Source organism: Eptesicus fuscus, chromosome 6 (assembly GCF_027574615.1).
Source record: "Eptesicus fuscus isolate TK198812 chromosome 6, DD_ASM_mEF_20220401, whole genome shotgun sequence".
NCBI lineage: Eukaryota > Metazoa > Chordata > Mammalia > Chiroptera > Vespertilionidae > Eptesicus > Eptesicus fuscus.
This window is the reverse complement of record NC_072478.1, coordinates 86,116,987-86,129,707: the sequence shown is the minus strand read 5'-3', so window position 1 is coordinate 86,129,707 and position 12,721 is coordinate 86,116,987. Positions and strand designations below refer to the sequence as shown.

General features: G+C 39.8%; 2 protein-coding genes and 1 long non-coding RNA gene across 3 annotated transcripts in view; 1 reads left to right on the top strand and 2 right to left on the bottom strand.

Annotated features, from left to right (window-relative positions):
• LOC129149503 (uncharacterized) overlaps window positions 1-12,721 on the top strand; it is a 75,780-nt gene that overhangs the window by 15,840 nt on the left and 47,219 nt on the right. The gene's annotated exons all lie outside the window — the stretch shown is intronic.
• Window positions 2,768-8,740, bottom strand: SPINK9 (serine peptidase inhibitor Kazal type 9). Its single transcript, XM_028161500.2, has 4 exons — window positions 6,952-8,740; window positions 6,210-6,238; window positions 3,947-4,074; window positions 2,768-2,924 (listed from the first exon to the last, which is right to left on the bottom strand). The coding sequence occupies exons 1-4, from the start codon at window positions 6,995-6,997 to the stop codon at window positions 2,879-2,881; spliced, it is 249 nt and encodes an 82-aa protein (XP_028017301.2). The 5' UTR covers window positions 6,998-8,740; the 3' UTR covers window positions 2,768-2,878.
• SPINK7 (serine peptidase inhibitor Kazal type 7) lies at window positions 8,921-12,062 on the bottom strand. The gene is made up of 4 exons (XM_008152266.3): window positions 11,889-12,062; window positions 10,991-11,016; window positions 10,186-10,310; window positions 8,921-9,224 (listed from the first exon to the last, which is right to left on the bottom strand). Exons 1-4 carry the CDS (start codon window positions 11,947-11,949, stop codon window positions 9,179-9,181), a joined length of 258 nt encoding a protein of 85 aa, XP_008150488.2. The 5' UTR covers window positions 11,950-12,062; the 3' UTR covers window positions 8,921-9,178.

Sequence of the window (12,721 nt, the reverse complement as noted above, 5' to 3'; positions counted from 1 at the left end):
CACAGGACTGGATGATGTGCTGGGTGAGAGGATAGAATATTCGGGAGATTTCAGTGGGACTGACACTGATATCTAGGCTGCTGAGTATTTGGGGGGTGGGGTAGAGAGGTAGGTACTTGCTGCCTCTTGAGCCACCCTGTATAAAAGCTGCAATACAGCTTCTTCCAGGTACCTGTGCCTGAAATGTGTGCAATAAAGAGGTGTTTGTGAAAAAAAAAAAAAAAGGTTCTCAATTAGACTTTTCCTTTGTGGCTCAAGGGTTATATTTAGGACAAATGAAGGAGTAAATACTAAATACTATGGGGCAACGCTAAGCTTGATAGGAAGTATTGACAGTAAGAGTTCCCATTAATGACTGCCTCAGAAAGGAGTGAGCTCCTTCTCACTCAGAGTCCAACAGAAGCTGCATGATTGTCTTTTAGGAATCCTGCAAAGGCAGTCTCTCACTGAGTGTGAAGATTGTAGCCCTCAGTGTTTTATACTTTTAAACAACAAGAATAGTATGTATTGAGTACTTGTTATGTACCCTACCATGAATATTCTAGATGCCCTTGATTTTTTTTGCCTTACTCTTCATGGGGACTTCCATATGGCAGACTTCAGTGGCTGTAACAGTGCCGAGTGCTTTAACAGAAGGTTCATGGTGCTGTCTCTCAGGACACGGTCAGGCAGGTGTCAGGCAGGCATGATAGGGTGGGGAGGAGATCAAGAGGAGCCAGAACCTAAATTAGAACCATCCATGTGCTTAAGGGACAAACTGGACAACCACGGAATTTTGCTGTGATTACTTTTTAAACCATTCATTCATTGTTTGCTAATTACGTGCCAGGCCCAATATTATGAACTGTATGTACATAGGTTCATGCCAGTTCATAGGAACTGCTATTGCCCCCAGTGGGGAATGCAGGAACTGAAACTCAGAGGTTAAACCACCAACTCAAGGTTACTCAGAAGTAGCAAATTTAGATTTGACCCCAGGGTTCTCTATTTCCAAAGCCCTATTGTTTGTTTGTTTTTGTTTTATTTCTTAGTGTGCTTTATAAAAATTCAAGTGTAATGAATATATAACATTATATTAGATTCATATGTACAGCATAATGATTCGATAGCTGTATATATTGCAAAATGATCACCACCTTAACCAATAGTTATACATCTTAATCATTTATATTATAACTAATAATTTCAGTCTGGCAGGTCGAACGCGCTAATATCTGTAGGGTGTGGCAGCAAACAGATGGTAGTTCAGACAATCTGTTGGCCTCAAAAAGAAGAAAAACTGGAACTCAAACAGGCAGGCAGCGGAAACAGAGGCAGGGCGACCAGGGGGGTGAGCGCCCCAACAGAAGGTTGCCAGTAGTTTGGGGTGTCTGCCCCTGGGCTCCATTTCTAGGAGAGGTGAAGTGAAAAGGAGGAGGGAGGCAAGGAGCACAACCCAGACGTGCAGAGAACCAGAGGGTCTGGCTACAGAGCAGGTTAAAGAGAGGCAGCCCAGCCAACATCAGAACAGAGGGCCTGCGCATGCGCAATGCGATTCAGGGGCTGGGTTCTTGGCGAATGAAACCCCAACCCAGGCCTACTCTTCGTTGAGGCACCCGGGGGATGGCTGAGCACTGCCTTGGATCTACACCCCAATCTTATTGTTGAGCACTAAATGCCTCCTGTCCCAGGAAAGAAGCAACTGGGAATGATAGTTTCCTGCATCTCTCAGAACTCCAGCAGTTTTTTCCAGTTGTAAGCAGGCACTCTAAAAAAGCTTAATTTTTTGACTCAGTGTTTTCTCTTTTTCCTTAAGAAATTCTGAAAAGTGTTCAGGATGCATCCATCTGGATGCGTTTTGTTAAGACATGTATTTATAGATCTGACTTCCATTTCTTTGATCTGTACTCTCATTGTTCATTAAAATTCCAAAGCCAATGTTTCAGCATTTGTTCTGAGACAGACAGGAGTTACCTGTTCCACAAGGACCTGTTTATTAGGATGTAGTAATGACTGCTATGCTTACATATGAGGAAGAACTAATTAAAAAGGAAACAGGGTGAGATTTCTTATAATTGGAGTAGGCTTCACTTCTAGTAACACATTTGGCAATGTATTTAATTGTTTTTGTGTTATTTTAGTCCTGCATCTTTAAAATTTTATGGCAATGGTCTTTTCATGTTACAAATGACAAGGATTTGCACAGTAGTGTTTGTTGTAAGAGCTGAGAGTAGAGGGTTGGAATATAATGAGGAGTTTTAGGCTGTGGCTGTGCAAGGTAACCGCCATCTGGGTCACTCCCACACTATCTCTAGAAAAGCATTTCTTTTTGTGTGTGGATTCCTTTTATGGGAACTAGTAGAAGGAATTCAGAGTTTGAAAGCAAACAGAATACTATGCATTAGAATGCTACTATACTTACAAATTCTGTGGCTGGATCAGGAGTTGATATGTGCTTTTAGGATTATCTGGGATAAAACACTGTAATTTCCTTGCTTACTTGTGACAGAGGTAAAATCCAGTTAATCTTAATTTAGTTTATTTATAAAGCATTAATTGAACACCCTCTCTATCTGTTTGATTTTTTTTAGAAATAAGTAATGCACAGACGGTGTTTCCCTAGCTTGAGAAAGAAGAAGGCATCAGCTTTGGGTCCTTTGATTTTCTGATTCCCATGTGGTCTTAATTGGCTTTCCCCCACAGAATGTGACCATAAGATAGTCTATCCGACATCACCCCAAAGTGAAACAAACCTAGAAGATTCTGCTCTTAAATAAAAAAAGTCAGGTATGTTTATTTCATTTAGGTCCACTTTATTCTACAACTAAATCAAGACAATGGAGGCAAGATTAAATGGGAGAAGAAATGTGCCTCTTGTGAATGGAATCACATGATAGATTCAACATGCCCCAAAACGTACAAATTTAAGTTTGTTGTCTGTTTTCCTGTGGAGAGGAAAGAGTAACAAATGAAATATTGAAGCCATAAGCATTTTATTAGCATCCAAACTTTACTAATGAACCCCAAAAATGTACCAGGTTACTTCACATACAGATGTATTTAAGAGGAGTGATTGCAATTTAGAAATATTTAACATAAGGTTCAATGCTCCAAATACAGCACAGTTTATGTCCCTGAAAACATATTTTAATGGATTATTTTATTTAAAGGTGATGCATATTTAGACACCTCTTGTCATAACATTGTAACTTTTTGCTTATAAAAAACCAATTCCATATATAATAAACCATATATATTAGATGTTTGTTTTAACCCATTTATATTTTGGAAATAGTTAAAAGGAACTATATGTTTCTATACATTCTAGTACATAACTTACCATTTACCTTTTTTTTGAGCTGATGCTACTTATCTTGCAGACAAATACTTTTTAACCTTTAAAGTACTGTTGACTACTTAATTTTAATTAGCACTCCAACATACATATTTTGTGGAGAAATCATACTCTGAAACAGAACAAGTTCTTTAGGTTTTTCAGATATTGTCCCCCTTTTGCACCAGTCATTGGGGGACTCTAACGTATTTAAACTGTTGAAGCTCAACAATAAACATTCTAACAGATGCAGACTGGCATGCCTAGGAGGAGGAATGTTCCTTGTCCCTGGAAATAAGCATAGACTGTGAGATGACTTGGTGACGTTTTGTGTAGAGGGAGTTTAAGCAATAAATTAGTAGTTGGAAGTGTAATTAGATTACCCTTAAATTTCCTTCCAATTCAAAGATGCTAGGCTTCTCTGGTTGACTATTACTACCAGAATATGTAGGGGGTACAATGGTACCAAGGACTCCAAATCCAATGAATTGTGAGAATTCTGTTCACCACACTCAATGTGAGATGATCCACATATTCCTTGTGCCTTAAACCACTTCTTTGAAATGTGATACATTTGTTTTAACACGATTATTATACTTTAAATATAGAAAAGAAAAATATTTCAATACTTACTCAACTTCGGAACAAAAGAAGCAATCATTGGCATAAGTTTTGCCATCAGATCCACAAATTGGTCTATATATTTCATAACACAGTCTCTCTTCTCCTGGTGGTAATTTTTTAAACTTACTACAATCAACCTGAAAATAGAGATTAAAAATCTTTAATTCCTTCTACCAAATTTTTACTCCCAGGATTTAGAATTTTCCAAGTTTAGAAGGCTTCCGGATGCATTCATTTTTTATTCTAGTTGTCTGTCCTTATCTAACTTCTTTGAAATATATCAAGTATAGAGATGTTTTATATAAGATATAAAATCTTGAGTAGTAGCTGGTAATCAAATCACAATTTATTTAAATGTAGAATCCACCCACTGTAGTTAGTACTGGCTGATATGTCAGTTCCTTTTTTTTTATTTTTTATGTGTCAGTTCTTAATGCTCATGGAACATTTGGTTTCCTGCTTTCACTCTTTCACTTAAAAAGTTCTAAATGAATGCAAGTGTGAGATGTATTATAGAAATAAATACTATTGTTTTAATAACTAGTACACCATTGGAAACTTTTAACTATTGGTAACAAATTACTTGCTATACACATCATCAGCACATAGATTTTTGTTAACATTAGAGGCCCGATGCATGAAATTCGTGCAAGAGTAGGCCTTCCTTCCCCCAGCTGCTGGCACTGGCTTCCCTCCAGCTGCCTGCAGGCACCCAGGACCCAGGCTTCCCTCGCAGGCCTGGCTTTTGTCCAGAAGGTTGTCTGTTCTAATTAGCATATTATGCTTTTATTATTATAGATTGTGGTTGAGAACCACTTTTTCAAATTCCTGGAGTAAAGCCAAGGGGATGAGCCACTTGTGGGAGCAAGTAGACAATTACTAAGCAAGAATTTCCTGTTTTTTTTTTTCATCTATGAGCAAATTGAGGAGTGTGGACAGAAAAGTCAAGCATATTGAAATTCAAATCCTAACTCTCCGAACCTGGGACAATTATTTCGCCTGTCTAAGCCTTAGTTTCTTTATCTGCAAAATGAAGGTGATATACCTACATTGTCAGATTAAAGTAACAAATGCATAACTGAGCAGATGTGTGTGAAATGCTTAGCACTACACAGCATGGAAAACACTGAATATATAATCACTATAATTTCTCTTCCTAGGCTTCCCTTCCAGGTCTGCACAAACTCCAGTTCTATATAGAAGACTGCATTCTCAGCTCTTTCTGCCCAAGAGTTCCAGACATGATATTTTACTAATTGTTCAACATTTCTACTTGGATAACCTGAAATATGCTCCAAGTTAAAGTTGAATTCCTCCTCCCCTTCAGATATGTTCTAGGAGTGAACTTAGTCATTCCTCTAGTCACTGAGCCCTAGTCTTAGGGCTGAGCTGAGTGCTGGAAATACAAAGATTAGTAAGCATGCCATGACAGCAGAGGAACCTCAAGTCTAGTGGAGCAGAACAGAAAGGGTAGTGCCCCATGCTGTGGACATACCAGCATGATTTCACTTCCTCTCCTTGCCTGCTCAACTCCCAGTGCCAGAATTGGTGTAATGGTCAAAAAGTGACCAGGAAACGACCATGGCTTAATGCTCATTAATCCTTGTCATTCTCACACAGCTACTAAGTTGTGAAGGATAGCTTGAATTCAGGCCTGCCTGACTCCAAACTTACGTTCTTAACATTATTTTCTTTAATAGGATAAAACAAAAGACTCAAAGGTGTGAAAGGAGCTGCTTAGGCCAAAGGGTCTCACCACTAAAAAGCTGTAGAGCTTGGACTAGAACCCAAAGTGCCTGACTGCTGGTATAAAGTTGTTGCAATCACACCTACATTTTCTTAATAACAGTCATTACTTAATGTGAGCCATGAAGGAAAGCTTCATATGAGCCAAAATCTTCATTTTTTTAAAGACAGAGAACAAAGATACATGTGGATCACTTAAAAATGGTAAGAATCAGGACTTGTCCTTACTGAGCTTTGCTATGTGTGGGTACTGTGCTAAATCTTTCCAAGTACTGGGACTTTAAGTGTCACCTGATCAGAGTTGGCACTGAAACCCAGATGCTGGTATCTAACCATTTTTCCCCCATCATCTTCGTTTCAGAAGGATCTGTGTACAATTTTTGAATAAAAGCAATTTTGAAACTTTAAAAAATAGCTCTTCCAATGGGTAGAAATGTAATTATGTACAATGTCAAGCTTTCCTTACTGATACAGGCATTAAAATTACGTAAAAGTAGCAGTTTCAAAGCAAGACAGATGTACTGACCTGTTGACCTTGTCTGGCACATTCTACATCTGTAAGAAAAACAAGTACAAAAAAAATTAATCTCTGGAAGAACGTAATTTCATCAGAAAAATAATATTTGATTTATGTATCAGCATTCTCAACCTTATACATTCTCAAAGTATAAGATTCTCTTCAGAACTTCTGTATCAGCATATCAAATGTTGACCCACAAAACAGATTTTTGTTTTGGAGCAGAATTAGAGTATAGTCAAAAGTATGGAAAAGCTGCTATAATAACAAGGAGTCTTATTTCTTCCTATCTCATAATCAGAATTTAGGAAATAGTAAGAGAAAACAGTGGAGTTTTTAGGAAGTGTCTGCTCTTGCAGGCAGAGATGGCAGGGGTTGAGAATTCTAGGGAGTCAGATCTTAACTCAATAGTGGAAGGAAAGTAACAGTTCATGCTGCCCAACAATGGGTTGGACTGCTTTATGAAGAAATCAGTCCCTATAAATAATGATATCAAGTCAGAGTAGAGTCTGGATGAACACATTCCAAAGAGGTTATACAAAATGGACTTGGCCTTAGTTGACAATTTAGGTCCACTCAGTGCCTTAGATGATATGATTTAGTGATTTATTGGTGGAGACCAAACAAATGTGCCTTTTCAAAAACTTCCCTTATTATCTATGTGAAGCGTATACCCCAGAATTATGTGGGCAGAAGATGACAGGAGCTATTGGTATCAAGGGAGGAGCAGTGTTAGGAGGGAGATACTCACCAATAAGTGCCAGGGCCAAGAGCAGGACAAAGGCTGTCACTCTCATGCTGCTGAAGAGGCTAAGGGCAGTCAGATGGAGGCAAAAGAAGTGACTTTCTGGTGTCTGCCCAGCCACTTGCCTTATATATTGTCAAGAGTTCCTGACTCAATTGTGAAACACCTATTTGCAGGATCAGAATCCTGGAAGGAGGGCAGAAACATCTGCTGGGTGTGGAAGTTCTTTTATTGTGAAAGACAGATTATTTTACATGACTTTTTAATAGATAATAGGACCCGATGAAGCTGGCATTATTTCCTTGTCTCTTTATGTCCTTAAAAGTTTGAGTGCTTTCATCTCTGTTACACAATTTGATCTGCATAAGAAATATGTCACATAGTTACCATTTTTTTTTGTTCTACAGATGAGGAAGTGAAGTTACAAGGAAGTTAAGTGATTTCACTAGTTTTACTGCATGTTGTACTACTTTTGCAAGAACAGTCACCAGCATGGCAGTTTTATAGGCGCTGAAATAGTCCCAGGTTCTCCTCTTTCCTTCTCTAGCATCAATGGAAAATGTTGCCAGTTGAGACACCAGAATGGGCACAGAGAAAAGGTATGAACTGCCAATTCTTGGTTCAGCAGAAACAAGCAATGATTCATACTCTTTAGCAGGGAGATAATTTTTCCAAGTTCCTCACATTTCGGGAGCTGGTACAACGGCTATTTCCTGAGATTGTGGAAGCTGGTGGGGGAGCAGGTCAGGCAACTGAGATTGAGTTTGATTTCAGATATGAGCATGGTAGGTGTTCAATATTTATTTTTCCAAATTCAGAAATTGTGTTCAGTAATTAATTCCTATGCGTTTTTCAAGTTCTGTGCCTTTGTACTTGCTTTCTGTTTGCCTGGAATTACCTGTCCCCTCCCCAACCCACTCATACTCAGATGAATTACAACTCAAGGGGAGGTTTCCTCAACACACTAGGCAGACTTAGACTCAACTTCCTCTATGGCCCCAGAACAATTTGGTAATGTTTATGATATACTAACCATGAATCAAGCATTATACTAATTATTATGCCAGGTATATAAAAATGTATATATAGTCCTGCCCTCACAGAGTTTACAATCTGATAAGGGTAGGAGAACACAACCACCAACTATTCAGGACAATTTAAATTCAATGTAATACAAAATGCAAGGAAACAGCAGGTGAGCAAATGATGGGTAGTCAGGGAAAGGCTCTAATATTTATTGCGTGTATCTTGTAGGATGCTTTGTGTTATTTCACTTAATCATCACAACAATAACCCCATATGCCAAGCACAGGGTTTAGGTATCCACCCAAAGTTACACAGCTTGAATGTGACAGAACTAGTTTACAAACTAACTCCTGACTCCTCAGCCACTTCTCTGCCAAACCAAATTCAGAGAAGGTTTCACAGGAGGGCTAAATTTGAGCTGAAACCAGAAAAGGAACAGTCATTTCCAGCAAAGGAAACTGTGCATGTATAGACACAGGGTCGGGGAAAAGGAGTGTTAGAGTCAGTGTCCTTCAGAGATAATGGGAGAAGAACAGGCTGGGTGGGTAACACCATGTCTGGAGTCTGGATTCTATCCCGTAGGCAAAGGGTAACAGATGAAGGGTTTTGAACAGAGAAGTAATAGAATCAGATTTACACAATAGGAAGATTATTCCAATATGGTACCTAGTAATGACTTATATACCAGCATTTAAAACAGTGTGTAATTATTTTTTAATTCTTGTTTATCTCCCCCTCTAGAGTTTGAGCTTTAATTGTATTGAATTCCATTTCATTCCATGTGTATGTGATCACATGTGTATTTGTGTGTGTGTGTGTGTGTGTGTGTGTGTGTGTGTGTGTGCATTTGTTTCTTGGAAGCCACTTGGGATTCATTGTACAAAACTTTCTCCTGAACAACCAAATATATATGTTATACCCCGATCTAAGACACAAATACAGACAGAAGTAAAGATAAACTATCTGGGGAGATTCTTTTAATGAGGTACAAAAAGAAGCCAGTAGGTCACTTGGGCATGAGTTTGAAGGAAAGCACAACAACTTTCTCCACTCAACAGAGATGACCCCACATCTGCCCCTGCCCCACATCCTCCACCCATCCCATCCCCCAGAACCTCTGCCATGAGGAGGAAGAAGGTCATCAGAGCCCAGGGATGATGAAGAAGACACAGGATATCATTGCTCCCCGTCCATGTCTATGGAGGAGTTAACATCTTCCTTCATGAAGAAACTGAACCTTTCCATAACTTTTCCTACAGGAAGACACAGTTAACAATTCATTAACACAAGAGGAAATTTTGCATAATAGTAGAGCTGAAAGGAACCACAGAGATCTTGAGGCAGAACCTCATTTTGCAGGTGAGGCCATGGAGTCTCTGAAAAGGACTGTCCTTTTCAGAGGCAGAAGCAGAATTTCCCTAGGCTGGTGTATCCTCCACCCCACCTGCTGCTTCCACTGATCCCAGGGCCCAGGCTGGTCACTCAATGTCTTAAAACATCAAAGGAGGGATTCTGCCACAGGAAGTTGAAGTGCCTGCCCTTAAGCCTTTCCTGGTTAGCAGGACCTGCGATGGAGCTGGGTCCTGCTTTAGGAGGACAGCTTCCACTACACGTCCCCTCAGAATCTTTGAATACAAGCTAGTCTCTAGCCCAAAGGCCCAGTATGTACAGGTTAGAGAAGCGTCACTTTTGTGAAACAAACATTCCTGCATAGGAGTAAATATGTAGACATACCCTTCTGGGCTTAGGGCTTAACTTGATATTTTAACTTGTCCTGGGCTCAATTATTTTTTTAGTGTGGGGCTTAGGACCCTTTCTGCAAGCAAGATATTATATGGAACTCCACAACTTAAAATAGTCAAAAGCTGAACTTGGAGACCACCCCAAATTATCCCTTTAACACATTTGGTGACTTCTGATTGCCTCTACAGTACCTCTGGACTCTGGGGCAGCAATTTGAAAACTCATGCTATTGTTGGACTTCAACTGAGAGACAGGAGTTGGAGGTTCTGTAACGAATGGTTGGGCAAATAATGGTGGCCCAACCCTGGTCTGACCATGAGGTGGTCAGTTTTCTATCCACATCAGCTGCTTCTGGGTAGGAATAAGTACAGCTCACGCAGAGTTTAGCAGGCTCATGGAAAGAAGAGAGGTTTGCAGTGCAGGGCACTGGCCCCAGCTTCTTCCCCCTCCCTACCCCCGTGAGGTACTCACAAGCTCTCAGTACACAAGAAGCATTCATTCCCATAGGTGATGTAGTCAGAACCACAAACAGGCATGTATGTGATGGGGCAAGGGATAGCCACCACTGGGTACTTCTTGTAAATGCTGCAGTCCACCTGTGACAGACACAAGGGGAATGTTCTGCATTATTCCTGGATACCAGGCTAGGCTACCCTGGCCTCTATAGTACAGGAAGCAAAATACCAACCTAGATGTTCCAGCTCAGATATTCTGATGCTGGTGTCACTACTTTAAGCACTAATGTCACTATGATAAATACCAGTCACACTGGCACCACTTCTATTATGACTTGTGCATGCAGTTAACAATATCAGGCCAGCTTTAAACTTAAATCTTACAGGATTTTTGTCTTCAGAACAACTGAATAGAGTAGGTTCTACTATGACTCCTATTTACAGGGTTGGGGGAGATGAAGGCTTGAAAGAGAGAATTTGTATAACATAAAAGCTAGGAAGTGGTGAGGTTGAGATTTGAATCCAGAGCCTGTGCAATTAACCAAGATCCTACCTCTTCAATGTTGTCCTTTCCATCAAGACTTTACCAGTTTTTCAACTGAAAGTCATCTCTCTCTCTTTTAACTTGGGAATGATTTTAAGGCTGTGGTTATTTATGTCATATGTCTTCAAACAGCAGAGGAGATTTCTTTATCTGTGTCTGCCTCCACTTTTTACCACCTACACATACTGACTTAATCCTACATATACAGTATATCTGGTAATTATTTGTTGACTAAGTGACAGTCAATAGTAACTGAAATGTAATTCAACATACTCACGGTTGTTAAAGGTAGACTAGCAGCTTCTGAAAGAGAAATAGAGATAGCAGTGTTAATAATAAAGCAAAGTCTTGAAGTCTCATCAATTAATGTCATTTTGATTCCAGAGATTAAGACACTGTGTTTCCTCTGGCAATAAGTCTCAGCACACACCCCATTCTTATGCAAAAATTTCAGCTGTTTGCAAACAGCCATTAGGTAAACCCTTGGTTCAGGCAAGAGAATTACCCAAATTTCCTCCCTTCCTTACCATGGGACACTTCTGGAACTCACTGTGACTTTGATAACGGTTTAAAGTCAGATCCCAACAGGCAGTGTTGCAGCCACCACTGCCAAGAACTGAAGCACCATCTTTGATATTCTTCCCCTTCTAATTGATATGAAGGGATGCAATAAAATTTTAAGGTGTTTACATCTTATTTTATTTTTTTAACCATATAAAAAGTCTAATTGTTGACTCCTGGCCTCTGGAGAATTGTACTCTATTTCAATCCTCCTGAAATAATTTAGGGAGGCATCCAAGTTGTTCTGCATCTTTGCTCAGAGGAATAGCATCCAATAACAGGAATAGTATCCAATAGTGTATAACAACTTCCAATGTTCTTATGAAGAAAAGAATTCATTTCTTTGTTCCACAGATGGAAATAAAAATCCTTAAATGGGAAGACACTAGGCCTAACCCCCCTATTCCCTCGCCCCAATTCTATTAGGGACATAAGATTCTCCCTTCCCAGGCCAGGGCTGTTTCTTTTCTAAACCAGTACGCTTTTTATTCTAAACCCATATGCCGGTAGTTAAAATCCATATAACCAGACACTTCTCTCAGATGCTTACCTCCCAGGAAAGGTTATTTGGCAAAACAAGCTTAATGGTTGTTCACTCTCTACCCTTCCCTCACCTGAGCTGCTGCAGAAGAGGATCACCGTGCAGAGCAGGAGGGGAACCCCAATGATCTTCATGGTGGAGGTGGCTGCTCTGCAAAGGCTGTTCAGGCAGTCACAGCAGCTGTATCAGCCATGAGGTAGGAAAGGGACCATGTTTATATGGCAATGCCTGGCTTCCCCGCCTTCCCTCTGAGGTCATCCAGAGTCAATGCTGGCTTTGAGAGGCTCTCAGAGCACAATGTCACACCCTGGGTGGTGCTGCAGTCCTTGTCACTTAATTGCTACTTCCTATCTGACCAACACATTAGTTATTTGAGGTGAGAACTATTTTTCTGTTTGTCCTAAAGGTGGGGACTGTTAGGATTCTAAACCTGTTGTATTAGTAGAACTTGACTTGGCCCAGTCATGAAATAAGTGAAAATATCAAAGTTTCCTTAGTTCACAAAAACCCAGATTAGACAGATCATACTTATGTTTATATTTTTGCTTCTGGGAAACTATGGTTTTATTTTTGAGGCAATAAACCTATGAAGCAAGCTGGGACCTAGAGGAAGGAACAGTGATTTTAGCATTTATGAAGTTTGGAGAAGAGTGTTGACATTTCCTAGCTGTGTGATCCTGGTTAAATCATTTATGTGCTGTGAGCCTGCAGCTACCAGGAACACCTGGTTATATTGTGGTAACATCTAACCCCAAGATATATGTGGCTTAGAACAAATTATATTATTTAATCAAGCTGAACATGTAAGGTGGTCAGCTAATGGTCCTGCATTATCTTCAAGGGTCCCAGGTGGGCAGAGTTCTCACTATTTGGAATGTTGTTCATTGTCAAGGTTAAGTGAAGATG

Bases quoted from the DNA above. Each gene is read 5' to 3' on its own strand.
- SPINK7 (XM_008152266.3), bottom strand. From the start codon at position 11,949: ATGAAGATCATTGGGGTTCCCCTCCTGCTCTGCACGGTGATCCTCTTC. The intron at 11,017-11,888 runs GTGAGGGAAGGG...TTTCTCTTTCAG, and splicing joins CCTCTTCTGCAGCAGCTCAG to AAGCTGCTAGTCTACCTTTA. The intron at 10,311-10,990 runs GTGAGTATGTTG...TGTCTGTCACAG, and splicing joins CTAGTCTACCTTTAACAACC to GTGGACTGCAGCATTTACAA.
- SPINK9 (XM_028161500.2), bottom strand. From the start codon at position 6,997: ATGAGAGTGACAGCCTTTGTCCTGCTCTTGGCCCTGGCACTTATTG. The intron at 6,239-6,951 runs GTGAGTATCTCC...TTTTTCTTACAG, and splicing joins CTTGGCCCTGGCACTTATTG to ATGTAGAATGTGCCAGACAA. The intron at 2,925-3,946 runs GTAAGTATTGAA...TCCTCTCCACAG, and splicing joins TTCTTTTGTTCCGAAGTTGA to GAAAACAGACAACAAACTTA.